Below are 23,282 nucleotides of genomic sequence, written 5' to 3'. Positions count from 1 at the left end.
TTCCGGCGTGGAGGGAAGTGGCGGGGGGGGGGGGGGGGTTGGTAACGGCTGCGGCGGCCATTGCCCCGCGGGGGGCCGGGCCGGGCCGGGGGAGCCCCGCTGGTCCGGCGCTCTTCCTCAGGGCTGTTGTGCCCTGTCTGCCGGTCAGCCCCGCGGCTCCAGCAGGAGCCTGGCCCGATCCCTCTTCCTGCATGCGTGGAGAGCCAAGGCCCCCCCCCCCCAGTCAGTCAGTCAGGCATTGCTGGTGCGGTGGGGTGTAGTCGCTCCTGAGTGTTTTTTAAAAGTCCTGTATCAAGAAATTGTGACACCGGCTCTGCAATTTGGGGGGGGGGGGGAAGCCAAAACCACTGAGCTTTTTTCATGGCTTACTCTGTCTTCCTCTGTGCACAGTTCACGTCTGCACTTCTTCCCTTCAACTACAGGAATGCCTTTTTATTTAAGTTCAGGTGGTTGTAAGTCATTTCAGAAGGTGGGGCTTTAATTGAGGGGAAGAGCATTAACCTTCTGAACCTCGTGTCACCCCATATAATAAATCCAGTTTAGGATAAATGCATCTTCAAAGGCAAGCTCTTCAATTTTTCCTGTCAGGTTCTGTTGTAGCGGCCAGGTAAACCTTCTGACAAAGGCGAATTTTTTGGTGGAGACTTTGTCTTGTGAGTAACAGAAATTTATTTTTTAAAAAACAAGGCAAACTGAGATACCCAATGTTAACAATTTCAGTGAAAGTAGAAATTAAAGTACTGAAGATGTAAAGTCTCCGATAGATGACTGCCAGTTCTTTGCTTCTAAACCATTAAATGTTTTCCACCGTAAAAAGTTTAACTCTGTGCCCTGTATTTCTAATATCGTTTGGAATACTGCGGGGTAGCGTAAGACTTTTATGTGTATGCCTCAAACTTACAACAGTGCTCTGAGGTGGAGGGAGGACGTGTAACAGCTTACACCACCAGCGCCAACCCCTCGGAGCGCTTTGTTTCCCTTCCCCAGCCGCCTCCTGAGCAGATCCAGGGAACTGGGTTTGCTTTTGAAAAGCTCCTTAGGCCTTTTGAGAATCTAATGGAGGGTGACAGGTGTTTTGAGAGAGGTCAGTGCTGTAGGGGAATCCTTGCAAGAGGCTGGGGTCTCTTTGGTCTGCAGCTATGGAAAATGAGGTGAAACTGTTCAGAATCCTGAACGGTGCTGAAACGGCACATTGACTGAGGCTGCAGTGAGTTTAGCTAAAACCTGTGAGTTTCAGGGACAGCGGTGATCAGCTGCTGACCTCCTTGCAGGGGCAAAAAAACTGATGCTTCATTACGTATCTTACCATTGCTTAAATTTCCTGGTTTTACTTGATTGTGCTTTACGAGTATACCCGTAAGTTCTCATAAAATTAGTCTTTGAATGGGTGACCTGAGGTTTGAGAAGGTACTGCCTTTCTGAAGTCTCTCCTGCATATGCACAGGAGGAGTTATTGCTCTTGTGGAGATACAGACCTCACTGTTTACCTCAGAGCCTCTCAGAGCTCCCCCGATGCCTCTTACAAATTATTCACGAGGAAACTTTGAAATTTATCTCTCCTTGGCATAAGTTATCAAAGCCATCTTTGTTTTTGCATTAGGAGGAGGAGCAAAATGGACATTCTGCGACCCACCCTGATAAGGATCGGGGGGCGAGTATACAGGAAGAATCTCATTCAAGAGCAGGCCTACCAGCAGGAGGAGGAGGAGGATTTCTGTGCAGGTAGAGAGTGCTGCGTGAGGGGTGACCGTGGTGCTGTCAGGACGTGCTACAGGCAAAAGCATCGACACTGGGGACCTAGGGAGCTCTTGGTGTTGTCTCTGACATCTTTATGTGCACAAGGACCTGCCCGTGCAGTGGAGTGAGGTGTTCAAGAGAGGGAAAAATGCTTTGCGTTGGTCCCTGATGATCCTGCTGACCAAAGAGTGGATGTAATCCCAGTTACCTAATGGGGGTTTGGGTGACTGTGCTGCTGCTGACTGTTGGTTATGTTTGCTGGTTGTGAAAGATCTCCACTAAAGAGGGAAAAAAAATGAGCTCCATAGATCTGTTTTCCCCAGGTTCCTGAAGTGCCTTTCTTTTCGGTAGTGTGATTATTTGCAGATATGGCAGGAGTAAAAGCTGCTCGCTAAAGATCCTCTGTCCTTGCAATGTTTGCCCCTTGAAGAACTGGCCTCTTATAATGTGGCTTTTGGAAGGTGTTACCTCTTTGGGGGGCAAAATTCTTCCTGTTCTGATGTATTATACTTTATCTTTCTGCCTGTTTGTTTGTTGTAGTTCTGGGTGAGTTGTTGTGGGCACAGAAAAGCTCAGCTGTTATTTCTCAAATAGAAAGGGTTGTGGCTGTTGTGTCCTGTTTCTCCCTCCACCCAGCCTTTCAGCGGATTGAACAAAGCTTTAATAACCTGCTTGCCACCCAAATTAGTCCCTGTATGTGTTGGAGAGGAGATGGAAACCATGGCCTCTTTCTGGAAGTCATGTTTGGTCCTAACAGGCACGACTGAATGGCCCACGGATGAAAGGTGCATCTATTCTTCCATGCTGAGGGTGTGAGAATTTCTCTGTTTTTCCAAAACACCGTACTTGAACCCTTGAACCAAAACTATCCTCACCTTTTATTTGTATTCTTCTGTGACTTAAATTCCTGCTGGGGTCTCTGAATGGGCTGGTGGCCTCCACTGTGCCAGGAGAAGAGACCATTCCCACTGGGTAGTTGCACAACTTCCAGCTGAGAGAAAACCTGGGCTGTAACTACTGCTTTCCTACGCCTCCCAGCCCGGTGGATTTAGAAGCAGTCATTATGTTTTCCGGAGCTGGTAGTAAGGTAAAATAAAAAGCATTTAGCCACAATGGAGGGGAGTCCATTTTTTTCCTTTATTTAACCTTGGGAGAAGCCGGCTGTGAGACTATTGTCCTACATAAAGCGCTGCCAAACTTTACAGAGGTTGTACAAGGTCTGTTGTTTTTTTCCTGGTAGGCCCTAGTGACTGCGCAGACGAACCCTGTGATGCCTTTGTGGTGGAAGAGACTGGGAAAGGCTTCCAGTGCAAAGTGGACGTTCCCAGCCCATTATACAAGTGAGCCTGCGTTTTTCTGGTTTATTTGAGTTGCCACTGGCTGAGGAAGCAGTTGAGCGCAGAATATTTTTTTGAGGTCGGGGTAAGCGCCAGATCTCTGAAATGTATTCCGTGATGTGGATTTTAGCATTTGGGAAGGGAAAATTGGCAATGCCTTTCTAGTGCAGTTGTGCCACGCTTGACTCCTAGCCTTCCCTGTGACAGAGACAGCAGGTGGTGCTTTCTTGCTGGCAGGAGAGTTTTTGAGCATCTCTTCCCTTGAACATAAAAGGAGAAGGGGAGGAAGAACTGGGGCAAGCAGCCTGGCAGGGGGAGTTTGTGAAAGCTTTGAGAGAAAGTACACACGACTGGAATTGACTATTGACTCCAATCTGATGTTTACTGGGAAGCCTGTAGTGTTCAAAGCTTTATCTAGTTATTTTTGACAGTAATGTAGAGAAGGAAAAGTGTTCTGTTGTGTATTTGGATGCTGGCAAATGACTACCTCGAGCAAAGCAAAAAGCAGAAAAAGAGCCCTTAGTTCTTCATCAGCTGAGGTAATGAGAAAAAGGGATAACCCAGCTGACGAATAAGCTGTGGCAGGATGTGCTGTGCAGAGCTATCATGGACCGACTGACTTGTTTTAGCTTAAGCCAGTTGTGAGCCACGGGTCAACATTGTCCGGTGGTCCTGGGCTGGTCACGTGTGGAGTCCCGGAGTAGCCTCTGTGCCTGGACCTGCTGGTGGAGCTGGGTGCCTGCCTCTCTCTAGCACAGAGATACTGAGCCCAGGGGCACCCAGCTGCCTGGAGCCATCTCGGAGCCTGGTTGATCTGTGACACGGTTAATCTGCTGGCTGGACAGACGTGATGGAGAGTGGCCCAGCGACGCTGTGTGGGTGACTCTCTTGGACTTTTATGCCTGCAGGTACATCATTGGGAAGAAAGGGGAAACCAAGAAGAGACTAGAAACAGAGACTCGAACCTCCATCAGCATTCCCAAGCCTGGAGTGGAAGGAGAAATTGGTGAGTTTAACATGCACAAAATGGGTGTTCTCTCATTAGTTCTTGCACAGACATGATCTGAGCGGAGAGGGGGTATAGGAGGTGATTTTCCTTTAATTCCTGCTTCTGACATGGCACTGACTCACTTTATGGCCCTGGGAAAATTACTTCACTTTTCTCTTGAGTTTATTTTTTCTGTCTATAAATGCTTATAAATCAGTGTAAGGTTTTTTGGGGGAAAAAAAAAAATCTTAATCCGAAGAATAGAATAGTCTCACTGAAGTCACTTCTGGGCCTTAAATGACTGGCTTGAGAACTTTGGGCCTGAATGTGTTGGATTTGTTTTGTTTTTTAAATAATACCATTTCCATTACTAAGAAACTGTAATATACATCCAGAAAAAGTTACCGTGTTGTATGTTTATGCACGAAAAAAACTTCAGCATCTGCTTTAATATGAGAAGTGTGTTGATGATGTTGCTGCCTTTCTGGTGTTGTCACTTCACTTGATCCTGATAGTGAGAGCAGGCTTTCTTGTACCGTATGTTCCTTCTCATCACTTCCAGTGACTTAAAAAGGAAGGAGGTGTTGCTCATAAGGGCTGGCCCATGTAGATTTCTGCCTGAATGGATATCTGGAGGGCCCCTTACGCACGCTCCGGTGATAATTGGCACGGTGTGCAGTTACATTCGTGGTAGAGCTGTGAGAACTAAGTGACGGGGGGATCCAGCTGTGGTGCTGCAGAGGAATGTGGCAGTACTTCTCAAGAAGTGGGTCTTGACTTCTTCCTGAGAACCGTGAAGGACTATTAGGAAGGTTGAGAGATGTTGAAAACATGTAATAAGAGGAAGCCAAGAAAATTTTGCTCCTTGCAGTTCTTTCCTTTCAAGCTCAAGTGTTCTCTGTTTGGTGCCTTGAAGTGCATGCACAAACAATATAGGCCATCTTGATCTTTGATAGATTTTCTTTTCTCTTTCGCTTTGACTGCCTTTATGAAAACTTGAAATAATGCTTTAGAAATCTGAAGAGCCACTGAAATGATAGACTCTTGGTTATTGTTTAGGCACTCAGAGCTCACTTTCTTGAGAGCAGAGGGATACTTTTGATGCCATCATCCTGTCTTTACAGAGGAAAGCACAGCTGTGTCGGGCATTTTAAGTCAAGCATGGAGTCTGGCAAGATTTCTCTGTGCAGGGTTGGGGGTTTTAATTCCTAACGCTTCTTCAGTGAGCCCAGGGCTAACAGTAGAGAGGTGCTGTTGTGCAGGTTTTTCTAATTCCTCCTGTCATCTCCTGGGTGAAATGTTCTTACCTTCACAATATCCTCCAATATTGATATTTTAAAGTGGATGGATAAGCATCATGTAAAATCATGATCCATTTAATTACTCTTTGTTTTGCATGGACATGGGTGTCAGTAGTCTCACTGTAGCTTCACGGAAACCAGACAGGTATTGCTTTGTTTCCTTGTAGTGATTACAGGGCAGCATCGCAGCGGTGTCATCTCTGCCCGAACACGGATCGATGTTCTCCTGGACAGCTTCCGTAAGAAGCAGCCCTTCACACACTTCCTGTCCTTCGCTCTCAACCAGCCTGCCATCCAGGAGAAGTTCCTGCAGTTCAAGGAGGAAGTGTTGGAGAAATGCTCAAAGGTAAGGATCCACAGGAGAATTAAAATCAAGTGGAAGCCCTTCAGCAGAGTACCATTTCATTTATTGAGATAGCTTTTTGGCGTTTACCTTGAAGGCCTTATTCTATTCTATTTCCTAGGAATGTATTTTTAACAGCCTTTTACTTAAGTTGGCGGATCTGCTGTGAATTTGTTGAGTGCTGTTGTGAAATCTTCTGGAAAGTAGAATGGCTTACTTAGTAAATTGTTAGTAAAATACTTTGTTCTCCTTAGAGATTTTCCTAGGTGGGAGGATATCTAAGATTCAAAAGAGGGTTGGGGTTGTTTTTGGTGGGTTTTTTTGTTTTTAATAGGAAAACCACTAAATAATGTAGTGGACCTTTCTACATTTTATAGAATTTCTACAGAACTGTGAAACCATGTAGGAATTCACAAGTCTGCTGCTGCTTCTGTTTCACTTTTCTTTTGGTTACTGAGAGTGAAGGAAGATGTGTGCCATTACCGGAGCTGAGCAAGAAATTACTTGGTAGCACATGCCATCCTGCAAATCTAATCGCTTCCCTTCTTCCCCATGAGACTTTGTGCTGACAGTCCCTCCTACTTGCCTTCAGATCTTGCACTGAGAGCAGCAGGAAATAGTTAGGCATAGGGAAACGAGGAACAGAACGACGTGAAAGCTGTGTATTCCCTGGTCTATTTTAGCATGCTTCTAGTTTGACAGAAGTGGTATGTCAATGCACAGGGACAGGCTGAGGAGAGGGAACAGTATTATTAAATTGCTGTGTCCTCTGAGTCTGCTGGGAGGACATCTCTAGGCAAGAGAGAAGGGTTCCTCTTTGTGGCCGCTGCAGGTTAGATTGCATACACGCAGCAGGGTTTTGTGGGCTGATATTCTTACCTTCGTGTCCATCACTTCTGCTTGTGCCTTTCCAGGGGGAAAATATAGTCTTGCAGATAGCAAGAAGTTTAGTTTCCTATGTCTTCATGCCGTGGGTGTGAATTATCTGCTATCTGAGGAAATACGAGTTCTTGCTCAAGTTTTCATGGTCACTTGCACGTCACTTGTCTCATCTCTGAGAGCAGAACTGAGCTGGCTTTGCAGTCTTGTCTTTTCTGGCAGTTCTGATTTAAGTCCCTCTTCTACACCCAGCTGCCTATTTCCATGACATCTTAGGAGCTTTCTATCACTCGTGTTTCCACCTGATGTTAAATACAACTGAAACTGGCCAACAGATCCAGGGATTAGCAACCAGTGCAATGCCATGAGCACCCTTTCCTTGGGCTAGGAGGGTATCACTGGCTCGATCGTCTATCCCCATTAGCCAGCGGCAGCTACCTTTATTAAAGCTTACCTTTGTTAAAGGAAGGCCCTGAAGACAGGGGGATGGAAACATTAGCCTGAGAAAGTGTTGGTTGGACAGAGTGCTGGAGCTCCGGCTGGCGTCAGTGGTGGCCTGGCTCCCTCTGTTGGTTTCTAGTTCTAGACCTTGTGTGGGAGCACACCAAAGTTACAGGGAGAGAAGTGGCTCTTTGGGGGGCCGGTAACTTCAGTATGGTGCTCTGGTAGTGGCTGTTCATGCTGTTGGCCCTGGACTGAGACCGCTGCTTTCAGGCTGGTGCTTCTCTTGCCCTTTATCCCCTTCTACCTGGGCTTATGGCTGTTAAAGTCCTTTCACTTGATCTCCCTCAAGGTCTGGCCCTGCTCTGCTTGAAGCCTTGGCATCCTGGACTCCACTTATCTGATCCTTCTCCTCCCTCTAGCTGTCTGCCAGCAGGTCCTTTGGATCTCTTTTGTCCCTCTCCATGGACAGCAAGCCCAGACCTGCCTGCTGTACAGGGCAGTAACCTCAGTGTCATCCCATATGTCTTGCTGGGTTCTGGCTTCCAGGCTGCCTCGGTGTCAGGTGAATCCTTTCAGTGTCACATCTCTAAGATGTGGCCTTTTTTATTCACCTTTGCGGCTAATGCTGTCGTTCATGCTCTCATCCTGTGTCTTTAATCCTGCAACACACTGGCCTTACGCAGGACTAGCTCTTCTCCTTGCAGAGCACTCGTTTTTCCTGCCTGCTGGTTTGGTTGCATCTCTGCAGCCCTCCATTGGCCCAGCTTCGGCTGGTGATCTTACTTGCTCTCCAGACCCCTCCTGATGTGTCTCTGCCACATTGTTTGTCTCTTGCTCACTCTTAAGTATCAGTTTGCATCCCTGGGTAGGCGGGGAGGTCTGCCATCCACTTAGAAACATGTTCATCAATTTACCTTGGTGCTTTCCCCAGTGTTGTCAGTCTCATTCTGAAGGAGCTGGCTGGGAACATCGGCAAACCTTCACATGCCCCTTGCCCTAGAAAGCTGCAGAAACCCAAGCTTTGTCAGAGGAGTGCTGAGACCACTGCTGACCAGGCTAGTCATGTTAATTTTTCCTCCTCTTGCCTGACCTTCTCTCTATCCTGCAGTTTTTGTTCTGTGTCTGGACATCACTGAGTCCTGCAAGGCTCTGCTTCATGGTCAGGGACCCTGCAGCACAGGTGTGCATGTGGGATCACATTTCAGCCTAACAGCTACTTCTGGCTTTTAGTAACCTCAGACTTGAACTGTACTCAGAACCAGCACCGAGGCATGAATCCTCCTAATACCAGTAATAGCAATATCTCCGAGAGAGTGTGGCACTCAAGACATGGCGTGCCTTTTGCTGCTGCCGAGTCATCAAGGTGCTTTTGGGGAATCTCCCAAAATGGTGGCAGCTGAAGCTGCCCTATGTCAGGACACATCTATATGGGTGGAGGCAGAAGGTCTGGGGCTGTAGTTCCTGCTCTCCATGCTGCGTGGCCACAAGGTGCCCTGGCCTGGAAGCTGCGGGGTTGTGTTAGCACTGCTTGGTGTCCTGTGCCTCTCAGGAGGGCCTGAAATGTTCCTGTTACTGCTTACATCAGCTCTAGAGTTTCCATTTTTAGTTTGAAATATAGAATTCGGTCAGTAGCAGGTATTTGGGGGTTTGCATATGTATAGCCTAGGAATATATGGTGCTTTATTTTTCTGCCCTTCCTTCTGGTATTAGGAAAAGGGTTTCCAGATATATTGCTGCCTGTTAGTTCAAGGAGTATATTGCAGCCCCGTATGTCTCTCAATCACTCCACCAGCCGGTAATGCCACTCTAATACCACTTTATCTCACAGCAGGGTCTGGTAGAAAGCACATCAGTAATGAAAAACAGTAATTCAAAACTGTGCCTCACAGAGCAATAAGAGAGCTTATAGATTTGTCCAAAGCAACAGGATTTCTCAGGATACTTGGAGAAATCTGAATAGGTTTCAGTGACAGAAGCGGTGCACTTCTCTTCCTGGTGCAATTTGCTGGTGCGAAACATTGCAGAATTAGGTAAACTCCAGGCTTTGAATGAAGCTCGGTAATAACGGTAAGGAAGGAAAAGGACCAGGTGTGCGTATGTGAGGATTTCTTCTGGCCATTGAGCATTTGTGAGGGACTCTATTTCTCTCTGAAGCAGTTACCATGACAACCATTCATTTATATTTTATAGCATAGGGTTGTGTTGGTGGGTATATGCTTTCTAACTTTTTTTTTTGTGTGTGTCTTTAAGACCTTTTATAAGATGAACCTTGTGTTGAAATATGGAACACTTCAGGTGTCATTCACACTGTTGTATGGTCAGGGCTGCCAGGCAATGAAGCAGGGCTGAGGGGAGGCTCTTCTGAGGCTAATTTAATATAAATACGGGGAGGTGGCTCACCTGGACAGGCTCATTACTGATGTGGTGCAGTGGGAAGTCGGGATGACTGGATGACCTTGGAATTCTCCTCGCACAGTCATGTAAGTGTCAGAGTGAGGAGGACTGAAATGTCTGTCTGAGTATGCAGGTGGAAAAGGGAAGAGATTTTGCAGTAATATTGCCGTGAAAAATCACAGTTGGGTCTTTCAGAGCTGTGCAAGCACAGCATTTGCAGTCTTAACAGGCTGCAGATGTAGCATGGAAAAGAAATATGATTGCTGTAATATATGGCAACCTGTAAATATCAAACATTGCTAATGAGATATTATATCTCAGAGTGGAAGGGACAGAAAATGGGAGGGGTTTATCAGGCTGCAGCTCTTCAGTCACTTCTGAGGAAATGCTGTTTTTCTGGCTCGCTCCTTTGTTTGTGGATCAGAGTGGGAGAGGGCATATAGCTGGCATGCAGTATCCTGCTATTAAGAAAAAAACCAAAAACATAAAGCTGTCTGCAAACATTGGAAGCTCTTAAGACAGTAGAGAGAATGCAGCCAGGGAGGAAGAGCTAAGGAGTTTGATCCTTTGCCTTGTCATGTAGAAGGCCTGAAGTGTGTTGTGGTCTATGGTTTCACTACTACAGGGCCTTAGATTTGGAGGAACAACATGCTTGGGCTTTGCAAAGAGAGGTGGAGACTCCAGATAAAACCCTTTCTGTGTTCCTTCTAAAGGAGAAGAGCGAAGGTGGAAGTCTAAGTAGCAGGAGGGAGAAGAAAAATGAATTTTTAAGGCTGAGTGGAAATGAGTTGTTTTTTTCATCATGACAGGGCAGTTGGCAGGGAGAGGCATAAACTGGAATGGACAGTCATCACATAAGGATGGTGCATAAAGGGGATATTCTTCCTGCCTCTCGGTACAGAACCCAAGTTTGAACAGTACATTTTTAGAGAGATGATAGAGTCTGTTTTATGTGTTTGCATCTGCCAGCAAGTTCTTGCAAATACGCTGCTTTCAGATTCCCCTGTAGAATATGGGGATTCCCTGCTGTGACACCTTGCCTTCCCTAATCTGGTGCTCTGCTTTCATTAGGGCTGGAAGCCGCCACTTGCCACAAGCCACTGTGACTTGTGCTATGAAGGAGTGCCCACCTTCCACTGCATGGGGGAGGAAACTGGTGAAAGAGGAGCTTGTCGCCGAGAGGCACTCAGAGAGCATGGCTTAGATCCCGATGGATCCCTCTGCCCATCTCTGATGCTGAATCTCACTCCTCACTCCTGCTTTTATGGTTGTAGGTTACCTTGAGAAGGTTCCTTAGGTATTTGGAAGATGTCCATAAAGTCCCAAAATCACAGTGTTGATAGGATCACTTCTCTTGGGCTTGTTCTCCCTGGAGGAGGAGGTTTTTTTTTTCCTTAGCAGTAGTTATGAACACATATTTCTAGGCACTGCGTTGCTGTTGTCTGGCCCTGCTGGTCAGTTTGCAGAGGCCTGATACCACTGGACAGGACAGCTTCCTGTGAGGCGACACAGCGGTCGCTGATAGCATATCATAATCTGGGATTAGAATAAGTGGGTTCAACCTTTTTTGCATCTTGGCGAGCAGCATCCAGCCATGAAGGGCTGCTAAGACGCCTGCAGAAATGTTGCCTGTTCCAAGGAGAGCTACCTCTGACGTAGCATCTATTTTATGCGTGGGAGAAGTGGGATCTGCTGGCCTGTGAAAGAGTAGGGGTGTAAGCAGGGTTTTTAGGAGCTGTCTGAAATACTAGGGAGTAAACCAGGAAGATTATCTAGGTCTTGGCCTGCTCACTGTGCACTGCCCTTGCCTGCTAATCTCCCCAGCAGTGGTAGCGTGGCTTGTGGAGGTGACGTGCCATCACTTTGTCAGCTATCAGCCCACACTCAGGTGTTGGAAAGCTCAGGGGAAAATGGTGCTTTTGGGGCAGGTTGATGTTTACAGTACAAATAGTGCTGGGGCAGAAAATGAGGGTAGGGCTTTTGCTTTCTGACCTGCAAACTACTTTCTCATTACTGTACATCATCTGTGCACACTGTGGGAGTGACTGGTTGTCCATGGCAAGGATAAATTGAACTTTCTCTCAGTTTCTGTTACCCGAGCTATTGTTTTGTGATAGGCCAAATATTCTCTGGCTACGGATACCATTGGAGAAAAACGGCTGGTGGAGAGATGTCATGTCCTGTCCTGCATGTTAATAGCAGGATGAATTCAAGGAAGCCACAAGGCTTTTACCGCAGTGAGGGGAAGGTGGGGAGAAGTGAGATGGAGCCCTCCCTCTTTCCTTTGCTCCTGATGTGCCTGACATAGTTAGTCCGTGCTTGTTTCAGGCTGCTGCACAGTGCTGAGGTTTGCAACATGCTTTGCCGCTACTAGCATGGTACGATTTGGGGTTTCAATTAGCAGTAAAGTAATTAGCAGCAGTGGAAGGTACATACATGCTCTCTTTTTTCTGGGGACAACCACGCTTTGCCAGCCTGCAGCTGCTGGAGCAAGCCCCAGGCCTCCATGTTGCAGGCTGGCTCATCTCTGTCCAGCCCATAAGCACCACTGTAAAGAAGAATATGGATGTTGTCATTAGACATGAAAAATGCTGAGTGAGATGTGGGGCATTAAACTCTGACGGGCTGAGATACTGCAGTGTTTAAACATCTGAAAGGTTTTATTTCAAACTCTGAAGCACAGCTAGAAACTTCAAAGCTGTCATTCTCAGTCAGTGAACTTTATTCAGACAGAGAAAGGCTTTAGTGGCCTGGCAAGTTGGCTGCTTCTGGAGTTAAAAGTGGAGGTTACTTAATGTGCTGATGGGAAATGGCCACTAAGTGGAAATAATTGTTTTAATATGGGTGTGTTAACCGTCCTCGAGGTATTTTTATAAATATCCTAGAACAAAAGAGCGTGTTTTTTAAAGCTGAATGTAACCACTGCTCCACCTGGGAACAGTTCTTCCCCAGCAACAACACGTAGCTCTTCTTATAAAGGGAATTTAAACTTAATTCATCTCGGCAAACTATAGGGCACATGGGAACAAGAAAAATGTAATTATCAGAGCTGGTATTAGCTGTGCTTGTGTTGTGAGGTGCAACCTGTGTTTAGACAGGATTTAGAGACGATTTAGAGCTTGTCACTACAGCTGGTTCCAGCTTTATTGCACAAAAAATGGACTTAACTCAAGTTTTAAATCTGTGCTGACTTGTGTTGAGTTCATTGCTGATGGCAGCTGCCACTTTGACAGCTGTGGAAGTCTCTCAAAATCCTGTATGAGTGAGTGCTGCTGTTCCTGGGTCCTGAGTTAGAGCCTGTCGTAATGAGCTTCCAGGCTGCCATTCAGCAGCTCTGATGAAAAGGCAGGCAGGGAGCGTGTGTGCGGTGGGGGGCTGCACCTCGCCTGTCAGGCTGAGCTCGCTTGCTTGCAAAGCCTGTGAAATTTTGTTTCTCATTTTGAGTCACTACCAACTTGACCAGTGATGCAGAGAGAAAAGGTTCTGTGCCAGTGGCTTGGTACCTGTTGTCTGTAGTATTTATCCCTCTGATGGAGGGGGGTGTGGGTGTGTGTGAGGTAAGACACCTGTATATGATTGATTGACTGATTTGTAGGATCATGGGGTCAGCAGCAGCCTGTTCCAGAACCCTGCAAAGCTTCACCTGACTCTTGGGACACTGGTACTTCTGAATGAGCAAGAGATCCAGAAAGCGTGTGACCTCCTACAGCGATGCAAAGAGGACTTTGTGGAGTAAGTGATAAAAATGGGATGTCATCACCAAGGATATTTGTGGGGGGAAAAGCAGCAAGCTGTCTTTGACCAGGGACAGCGAAGAGAAAAGCAGCTCAATAGTCTATTTCAACTCTAGAAATTTAGAAAAAGGCTGAAACATTTCAAGTGGGAGCAGAAGAAATCACCCAGTGGTCACAAAGAGTCTTACAGCATCTTGCAGCTCAGCTCAAACCCTCAGCATTCCCTGAGAACCTGCTCTACTCATTTCTTTTTCTCACATGCGTCCCCATTATTTTTGCGTGAGCAATTTTTGCTGCTGTCCGCTGCCTGCTGTAGAGGGAGGGACGAGCTCCATTACCTTCGCACATTGCCTGCAGTGGGCTCTGGCACGCTGCTTCCCTCCTGCCTCAGAGCAGATGCTGAGGTGTCCTTGACATGCATTTCTTGATGCGGGGAGCTGTGTGCAGGGAAGCCAGCATGAACCGTGTGAGTAATCAGTCTGAAGCGTTCAGTGCTGCTCCAGGACCTGGGCTTTCTCACTGCCTGTTAACACTTGAGCTGCAGATGTTAGGGCTTTAACTGTAAATGTGGTTGAATGACACTGTAATTAGCTTATCTCTGTTCAGCTTAGAAATTGGAGATGGCCTGAGGGATTGGTTTATTTATTTATTTCTGCAAAGCCTTTGCACATAGAGCACAGATCCTTCATATTTATTTATTTATTTATTGCCTTGGTGCATGGAGAATTAGCCATGCTGTGCCAGCTAATATCTGTGGGAATTAACGCATGGCCAAAATTCATACCTCTGCCTTTAAAATGACAGCGCCAGTTGTTCAGCTGTTGAACAGAAATGCAAGTGCTTTTCCAGGGGGAGGCTCTGCCCACAGTATTTGGAAAGTGCCAGCTTCCTCATAAGTGGATTGAACTGAGGCAGAGAAAATCTTTACTCTCTATTTCCTTTAGTGGAGGGGGAATCAACACTTGAATGTAACCTTTAGGTTATTTCCCCTGCCACACCCAAATCAATAGACTTTGAAAATTAATTTAGGCTCCCTTCCACCCACATAAACTTTCATTAGTGTTCATTTACTTTTCTAAATGCAGGTAGTGCCATGTGAGGGTAGATGTGCCCTTTTTGACCCTTTTTAGAATATGTGGCCTTTAGCACTCTCGGTGTGATGTGCATGACAGTACACTTGCGCTGTTTTCCTCCCAGTAAACGTACTGGAAGGGGAAATCGCGCTCTCCTTATTCCACCTGGGAAGCTTTGCTGAGAAACAAACTCAAAGGCGGTCTCTCGGGCAAGCTGAACAGAAGTGAGCAAGGTTAGAGCAAAGTCACGCTCACATTGTTAACTCGTGTTTATTACTTCTGCCTGCCCAGACACTCCCTGTACTTTCCACGAGACCTCGGCGTTAAATGAGACAACGGCACTTACTCACAGGGAGCTTTCGCTGCGGTGCCCTGCCTCCCTGTGATGTTCTGGTGGTAAAGGCAAGGAGGTGGCGTGTTTGGAAGCAGATACGCTTCACAGTGTCTTTGCAGGTGTGGGAGTGCATATTACATCCTGCACGCATTTTTGGTTTCACCTTCCTGCAGGAGTAGCTGGAGCTGATTTTAAAACAGCTCTATTTACTTCCAGCATTTGTAAGTGGATGTTGAAGTGTACTTAAAACTGCATTCTGTATCAAGTACTTTTCCCAGCGAAAATCAACGAGCTGGAGACTTTGTGTCACGATCGCTCTCTTCACAGGGAAGGCAGGAGCTTCTTTGGAATGAGAACTTGTACCATTTTACTGCTGATGGGTTTTCTGAGATGTAAATGGAGATCTTCTTGTTGAGATGGCCTGTGAACACTGACAAGTTGACTTAATGTGTGTCTGAAACACTGAACGTATGAGTTTAAATGTTTTTACAGTATTTCTTGAGATGATGAGACAATAGCAGCTGTAGCCTTTTGAGCTTTAGAAATTAGGGAGCCTTCTTTGTGTTTGGTTTTTTTCAATGCAAACAACCTGAAAGATACGGGAAAGAAAAGATCTCCTCAGTGGAGTTCACTGCCCCGTATGGTCTGTATAGCATTTAAGTCCCACTTAACCACAAAGTTGTGTTTAACTGTAGCAAAAGATTTATTTTATGTCATTCCCTTTGTAAAACCAAATATTTAGTGTGTGCATGAGGAGTACTTTGTGTTGCATTTCAAAAGCAGGTGTCTTGTTTCACTTTTTAACATAAGGGATTTCTTGCATTTTAGCCAAATTGCTGGAGGCAAGCCCCTGACTGTGGAGGTGGCAGGAGTGGAGTACATGAACGATGACCCTGCCATGACGGACGTCCTTTACGCGAAAGTCCACATGAAGGATGGCTCTGACAGGTGAGTTCCCCATGCTCCTTTCTTTCATTCCTCCTTGATGTGCTGCGGCAGCAGTAGCAGTGTGCCAGAGAAACCCTGTGCCGTCTGAAGCTTTTGGGTACTGCTAGCAGTCCTTGGGTCAGCAGTCAGGAAGATGAAGTCATTCTTGCCTCCTAAACCGGTTAAGGCAGTGATGTGTTTGCTCTTTGAATCAGTCACTGGTGGTGCGGCTGAAAGATGTAATTTGTTTCTGTAGCAGTCTGTCAGATTGAATAATGGTGTCGTGGCTCGTGTGGTGATAAGATGGCCAAGGAGATACTCCTGAGATGACTTAGAAGGCAGGACAACTTGGCCTCTGCTGTCTAGTTCCCAACCTGCAATCCAGATTAATCTAGACAGCCTGGCATATTCTGCAGCACTTAATTACTCTTAAGACCCAGTTACACCAGAAGGTCCTCAGAAAAGCATGACTTGATTACAGAGTCCGTTTTTGTGTCTGTGAGCAGCCCAGAACAGGCGCTGGGTGTGAAATGTCTGTCTTCTGAGCTGCTGGTGTGAAATCTCGAAGCCTGATTGGTGTCAGTGCATGTGTGTATGCTGTTCGCCACTGTGGCTGATGGCTTTAGCTCTACAAACAGTGCTGCCCGGGATGTGGCCGTGTCTGGTCAACCTTCCTCTGTCTTGTTTTTGACAAGTATGTCACCAGTGGCAGCACTGTCTTTTCTCTTAGTGCTTTCTGGAAGACTAGGGAAATGTAAGAGCTGTTGTATTCCATGCTGCCAGTTGTGAGATGGGTGTGGAGGGGGTAGGGGAGTAGCCAAAAGAGCTTTAGCCTTCTCTCCCTGAGCCTTAGCCTTCTCTTTTTCTGGCAGTGCTGCCATTTTGTGTCTGTTGCCGTTGCTAGAGGACAGCAGGAGCTAGCAGGGGAGCATGAAGCAGTGCAGCTGGAGGAGGGAGGCTGTAAGTAGGGACTGGCTCAGGGAGGAAAGGACATGTTCTGGCATCTCCTTTCCCTGAGGGCTGAGGAGACAAGGTGGGGGGGCCTGCTTAAAACCGCACTTTGGAGGCTATGTTGAAGTAAGAGATCGGAAGTGGGATAAGGAAATGGGTGGGAAAATGAAAATGTAAGAATTGCTGGGAGGCAGCAGGAATTGAAATCTTTTCCTCTTCTTGGCTCTTCCACTTTGAAGTCTGTTCTACCCTGAAAGAAGTGAGATTAAAACAAACGGGGCGGGTGGAGAACCAGGACAAGCTAGAGATCAGCCAGGAGGCAGAAGAGAAGGGCAGGGAGAAACAAGGCAGAAGCCCTCAGAAAGACAAGATGGAGGCAGACACTGGATGACCCAAATGCCCTTCGGTGGGTTTGTTATGGAAAGCGTCTGAAGTGTCAGCTCTCAGAGCTGAGGTATGGGCCTCTTTTCTCCTGAGTCACCCCGAGCTCTGGATCATCTCTGAGGTGCAGTGCTTGCGAGTCTGCTTGCATCTGAAAATAAGTCTGTGACCTGAGGAGCTGGTAGAAAAATCCTGTAGAGCATAAGTAGGGCCTAAAGTGGACAGTGATGTCTGCCTGTGTCTGGGGACAGCTTGAATTGTCGGTACTAGTACTGTGGTCTGCTTCAGATACCAGCTGTATCCGTTTTGCTGAGAAGCCACTTAGCCGTAATGCTAGCAGAAAATGCTGATGTGCATTAGGGGTGGCAGAGCTGCTTTTGGCAGGGGAGAGAAATGAGTTCTTCAAATCCACCTTGCCTTGAAACTGAAAATGACCCGTACCTGCCCTCCTGAGAAAGGGCTGATATCTCCTCTGTCCTTCACAGAGATCTGTTAGCTGAGGTTTTGACCAAACCCAGATCTCGTGCTTTGCATGGCACCAGGAGGCTGCCAGACTTCTTTTCTGCAACACCTTTTTTCCTTTTTGGATAGCAGCGTGCTCAGAAAGGGCCAAGTGATTTCAAGTTTTTATCCTTGGTCCAGGCTGGTCCTGCCCTCACCTGCAAATTAATTCATCTGGCACTTCTCCCCTAATATGGTTCCTAAAATGCTAGTGAGCATCCAGAAAACATTTATCTTCACAGAGGGGAAATAAGATATTTTTGTGTTGATGGAGAGCAGTGAATGCTTCTTTTGCTTCCTTTGAGATTCCAGCAGACACAGTGTTGGACAAACAGTGATTATGAAGACGGGACAAACGGTGTTCCCTCCAGAAAACTCTGCTTCGTTTTCTCGTCTGCTAGATGAATCATTGCTGAGCAGCTCCATGCACCTCTTGCCTGCTAAAACATGCTGTGCTTTGCTCAGGGAAATGGGGAAAGCAGGTAGAAAACAGAGTTTCTCAGCTGCAAGGCCAATACTAGAGGAGAGCGGCAGCCACGTGGCTTGCTGTGCTGGATCAGACTGCTGCAGCCCGCATTTAAGAGAGGTGTGTGCCTTCCTGTCTCATGCAAGACGTCTTGCTAGCTCTGTGTAGTTTCTGGCATAGCTGAGGGGTGGAGTTCCTTCCTGGTCTTTGGATGATCTTGATCAGCTTAAGCTATAAAGCAGGAGATTTGATTTACCCTGAGTTAGCTTGCATAACTGCAGACAGAATTGGGGGTTGGCAAGCCCTTCTGCACATATAATGGCTCAGACTGAGAGAGGGATCATGCTCTGATGCCTCCCACATGGAAAATAATTTTCATTATAATTCATTCTAATTTGTTTTATTTCCTTGATTAACTTTATAACGTAATAAAGCACCATTTTCACTTGAACTATTCTCTGTTAATTTGTTTTAGTATTGTCTGTAATGATATTCATTTAATCTTTGTCATTTCTAATTCTAAAAATCACTGAAGTAAAGCCAGAAAGTGGTAGAAAACCATGACAATTGGTAGTTTGAGAGTCTTGAAATCGTCACATGGGGGCTGGCAGCCCATGAGGGGCAGTACAAAACCAGCGGTGGGGTAGGAGCTGGCATCTGGAGCGTGGCAGCCCCAGGCTCTGGGGGCCAGCCTCAGAGAGGCCACACTTTGCCTCTCCCACTGCAGGAGAGACACCAAAGTGGTGGCACCTGGTGGAGCAGAGAGCTGTCTCGGACACCTCGGACACAGTGAGAGAAGCCCAAATTCTTCTGCACAGAGTAATACCCTCTTGCCTTGTTTTCAGGGACAGGAAGCTCTTGTTCTAGCACATCCTTGCTGCTTTTGGTAAGGCTAGGGCACTGCAGAAATTTTGTGGGGGCAGCAGCAGCCTTGAAGTTCCTTCAGGTCTTTAGACATAGGATACATGAGCGCATTGCTCTAATCAGCTGTGTGGTCCTCCTGCCTATCCTAGGACAAGTCTGCCTGCAGATCCCGGCAGCCATGGCCGCTTTCATCGCAGATCAAGGCCAGACAAAAAGGTGGCAGCAAGTCCTTTGATTCTGCTTGCTCACTAGCTCCGAAGCTGGAGCACTCACCAGGATGTGCTGTCTGGGTTTGTGCCCTCTATCACCACGTTCTGGGCTCTCCCAGAAATTAAGCCCCCTGACTGGGTTGCTTATTTGGGACAGAGAGGGTCTGAGGTCCAGGCCGGTGCACTGTACAGATCACGGTCCCTGAGCAGAGCAGGTCCTCCAACAGTCAAGGTGCCTAAGTCCCCTGGGGGTCCGCAGTTTTTAGCATTTGTAAGGAGAGTCACACTGTGTTCCCTGGCAGTAGAAAGATGCATCCTTCAAGTCCCAATAACATCTGTCACTGTGAACAGGCTCTCCGCTATGCTAAATCTGCCCTTCTTCATGGAATATTTTCAGCAGAAGTGATCGCCGGGGAAGCTTTGCAAAACAGCCAGAACTTTTTCCATTAGAACTGAATCCTGATAGCTCTGTTCACTTTCCATCAGAGACTAGCTCCCTTTCCTCATGTGCATGCAGAGACTTCATTTCACACATGCTGCCCTCCCTGGCTGAAAACCAAAAGCTGACGATACAGGAGTTTCTCCTTGGTTTGCACGGCTCTGTTCTTTCTCTTTTTGCCTTCCCAGACTGCAGGTGATCGCTGATCAACTGGTGGAGCGGTTTGTGGCCTCTGGCCTGATGCTTAAAGAATGGGATAGAGTGAAACTGCATGCTACAGTCATGAACACTCTCTTCAGGAAAGATCCAAGTGGTGTGTAATCTTCATCCTTACTGATAAATGCATTTAAAGTAGTCCCACTGGTCAGGAAATACTTTTGTTGGCTTTTATGTTTGCTTTTTTAATTTTGTGATTTTTCTTAATCTCGAGAATACCTACAAGGCTGTGGGGGGATGTCAGTAGATAAAATGTAGAAGCAAATGAAAAAGCAATCAGCAGAGCTGGAGAAGGCAGGCATTCTTTGAGCACTTTCTGGATCTTTTCTAAGGTTCTTCGTCATAGCTTCAAAAACTGTATTGACCAGTAGCACTCATAAGATCTGGGCCAGAGAGGAATGCGTTCAAGTACCATGTGAAGTCTTGGGCTCTCTGTGCCCCAACATTAAATTGAAATTCAGTAACAACTCGATGTGCTTTACTGACCTTTAAACAAGACAAAAACATGATCCTCTTTTGTCAAGTTAAAGATTGCCTGTTGGTTTAGGAACATGATTCCAGTCTCTTTCTCGTTAAATCAGATTCAGACGGCTATGAGGCTGAATATGAGCTATTATTGAGTGTATAGTGTCTGCTGTCTCTGCCAAAAGATTGTCTGCTCTAGCAGTCTGTAGCATTGTTCTTATCACATTACTTTATAAAGCAGCCTCGGATGCATTGCCTTTAGGGAGGGGCAGTATATTACAGCCTTGTTCTCCGTGTGTAAACATGCATATGCTCTGGCACTGGTGTGTAGTTTGCAAGCCTTAACAGCATTGCACTAAAGCTTTTCGTAGCTTTCTCTGGTGCAGTGGCCTCTGTGCAATGCCGATAGGTTATGTGGAGTATTCTCCAGTTACTGCCTCTCTGAGTCTCTGTGTGGACAGTGATAACAGCAGATGGTTTGTGTTACGGTTTTCTGGGCACCCAGCAGCAGACTTTGGGGATGACTGCTGCTGAAGTAAGGTAAGCATACTCCAGTGGTAGAAATCCTGAAAAGATGAGGCTTAGCTCTCAAATTGAGCCCTGAAAACTGGTGAAAATGTGAGCCCAAAGTGCTGATGTGGCTCTCTGTTAGGGGAGGCACATGGGCAGCTGTGTCTGGCATTATGAGTCTATATTCTGAACAACCCCATGAGGCATGTGAGGTATTGAGACACAATGGTGAGAACATTACACAGATAGCCATAGAAGTCACTTTATATTCCATACAGGATTTGAATAGCATGCTGGATGTGAGAAGGACTTCATAGTTAATGCTGGAGATGAAAAAGAAATATTGAATATATTCACTGAGTGAGGCAGAGGTCCTGTGGAAAGAACAGATCATGTACTTAGGGATTATATAAAAATCCAGACATGCTCTGGGGAAATGGATCTAAGACGTAGGCATTTGGCAGTTGCTATAGGCCTAGGTTGCTATTCTTAAAGTCTGTGTGTGGCTGCGTGCCCACCCTGCCGAAGCATACATACCACATATATGTACTTCCCGGAGCAGGCAGCAGAGGTTTGTATAGGTGCCGTCCAGATCGCACCTGGCATTATGCTTGCATGCTCAGTCTGGTATTTGGTGCTGTTCCAGGTGATGCAAGCGCTCACAGTGCTGACTCTCACCCTGGCAGGATGTGGGATTAAAATCAGCCAGAGAGAAGCAGATGTGTTGCACTGAGCCATCAGACCTACAGAATCACCCTAGCAGTAGCTGTGATTTAGGGTCTTTCTTCCAGGTAACATAGGTGACCCCGATAAAGACACCAATTCCTGCATATTCAGCCTTGTTCTCTTTAAAATCAAAGTCGAAGTGTTTTTTTGCACGAAGAACTGGGTAAAGATGGTTTATTAGCTGGCAGCTGACTTTGGGGAGGGAGAGAGTGGGGGGCAAAGTACAGCACACACAGTTCTCCCATCTGAAGCTCATTCTGGTGGTGACTTTTCTCTTTACAGCTGAAGAGCTAAACTATACAATGACTGGTAAATCATCTTTCAAGGAACGGGAGTCGTTTAATGGCCGAAATGTCCTCAAGGTCAGTATGAAACAATTAGGGTAATTGAGCCAGCTGTGGATATTGTATAGCCAAAAGAGGTTGAAACACCTCTTCAGGACTGCTTTTGTCTTAGGCTTATGGGATTTCCCGAGGGGGGGAAATCTGTTTAGAAAATAAACAATCCAGATCACTCGTAATTGGGAGCATTACAGGGAGCATTACAGTATTTAACAGAAGCGTTCTTAAAGCTGGTGAGGCTCAGATCAGGAGTATGTAGCACGAATGCTAAGTGGGTGTTCATGTTGTCGTTTACTTCGCTCGTGTTTTACCCTGGAGACTGAGGCTCGTGTGGATTCTCAGCCCACCAGAAAGGAGTACTTTGTTGCTCTTGTTCTACTCACTCATACATATTTATGAAACTAAAACTGACTGCCATTTCACTTACTGTTTTCTTCTTTTTTTTAAAATCTCTGCTATTGATTTGCATGGTTTTGCTCCAGAAAAATAGCAGATAGCAGTAGGGAGTCCCACCAGCCAGGATCTGAGGGCTTTGGCAGTGATCAGAGGGTAGGAAGCAAGATCCCCCAGACCGTGGAGGTGGGTAAGGCTCGAAGGGGAGCATCCTGCAGCCTCCCAGGCTTTGCCAGCCAGGATTGAGACTGCAGGCAGCCTCTGCTGCTCATCCAGATGGCAGCGTCAGACTGATGCTGTGGTGCTTGGCCCCTGCAAGGGTCCAGAGAGAAAAGACAAGCACACAGAGAAGTAGAAATGGAAAACAACACTGGGTTGTAAGCAAATTTGCAATCCTCGTTATGTGAAGGGATTTGTTGCAGGCAGCTATGATAAGAGGGAGGTGGGACAATGCTTAAATACATTTGGGAACCAATAGAAGATATTCTGGCAACAAAGAGATATGGGAGAGGATACAGGCAGGGTGGGAGTTGGACAGCCCAGAGAGACTTCAGAGCACCAGAGGAGGGAAAGGGTGCGCTTTATTTGTGTTTACAGTTTTGCTATATAATGTATTAGACACTTGATGCACCGGGATGTGAAGGCAGGGAGTGGAACTGATTGATCTCCTCTGTGTAGAGGACAAACAAAGGGACAAAATTAGGTTAAGCTCTCATTGTCCTCAAACGGTCTGTGCAAGCGCAGTGTTATGACTCAGCATCGCCACATGTTAAGTGTTCGGTGTGAGACTGCAGTATTGCAAACTGAAGCAGGAAAACCACAGACATGGTCCCTTTATTGATGTGATCTGCGAGTTTTGGTTAGCTCCCGGTGTCCGAGAGCTAGGCTCCAGAAAGGGATGGTGGTATATGCTGGGAGCCCTGAGCACCTGCAGGGACTCAGCTTTCAAGGCGTACGCCCACGTTTCACTTTGCCCTTTGCTCCTTTCTCTTACATCTGTTAAACTTGTCCTCAGACTTTAGAGAAGCGTAAAATCAAACCGTCAGTCTTCCTTAATGCTCCTCATCCAAAAACATTGACGATTGGGAAGGCATTAACGATACTCCCTCTACTGGTCACACCATTTGTGGACCGCACTGCGGGGTCCGAGGATCTGTGGGTCTGGTAGTGTGCAGCACTTAGAAATGCAACTGCCCTACCTCAGATGGCTACTTCTTATTCTTGATGCTGTCTGAAATATGAGCCAATGCATTTTTAAAGCTCCTAATTGATTTTCTACTGATGTAGCCAAAAGAGCTGCTGGCTGTTTGGACTGTTTATAATTACTTC

The 23,282-nt window shown here is 46.6% G+C and overlaps 1 protein-coding gene across 6 annotated transcripts in view; it reads left to right on the top strand.

Annotated features, from left to right (window-relative positions):
- ASCC1 (activating signal cointegrator 1 complex subunit 1) overlaps window positions 1-23,282 on the top strand; it is a 38,660-nt gene that overhangs the window by 271 nt on the left and 15,107 nt on the right. The window contains exons 1-9 of one of the 6 annotated variants that reach the window (XM_052798475.1): window positions 93-446; window positions 1,604-1,722; window positions 2,978-3,077; window positions 3,983-4,080; window positions 5,531-5,709; window positions 13,019-13,155; window positions 15,393-15,512; window positions 19,491-19,615; window positions 21,502-21,581. In XM_052798475.1, coding sequence (XP_052654435.1) covers window positions 361-446; window positions 1,604-1,722; window positions 2,978-3,077; window positions 3,983-4,080; window positions 5,531-5,709; window positions 13,019-13,155; window positions 15,393-15,512; window positions 19,491-19,615; window positions 21,502-21,581 — 1,044 coding nt within the window. In that variant the 5' untranslated portion in view covers window positions 93-360. The other 5 variants (XM_052798479.1, XM_052798476.1, XM_052798477.1 and 2 more) reach the window with 5 other exon arrangements.

This window comes from Harpia harpyja, chromosome 10, assembly GCF_026419915.1.
Source record: "Harpia harpyja isolate bHarHar1 chromosome 10, bHarHar1 primary haplotype, whole genome shotgun sequence".
In the NCBI taxonomy this organism is placed as follows: domain Eukaryota; kingdom Metazoa; phylum Chordata; class Aves; order Accipitriformes; family Accipitridae; genus Harpia; species Harpia harpyja.
Note: the sequence above shows the minus strand (reverse complement) of the source record. Positions and strands in the feature narration are given on the sequence as shown.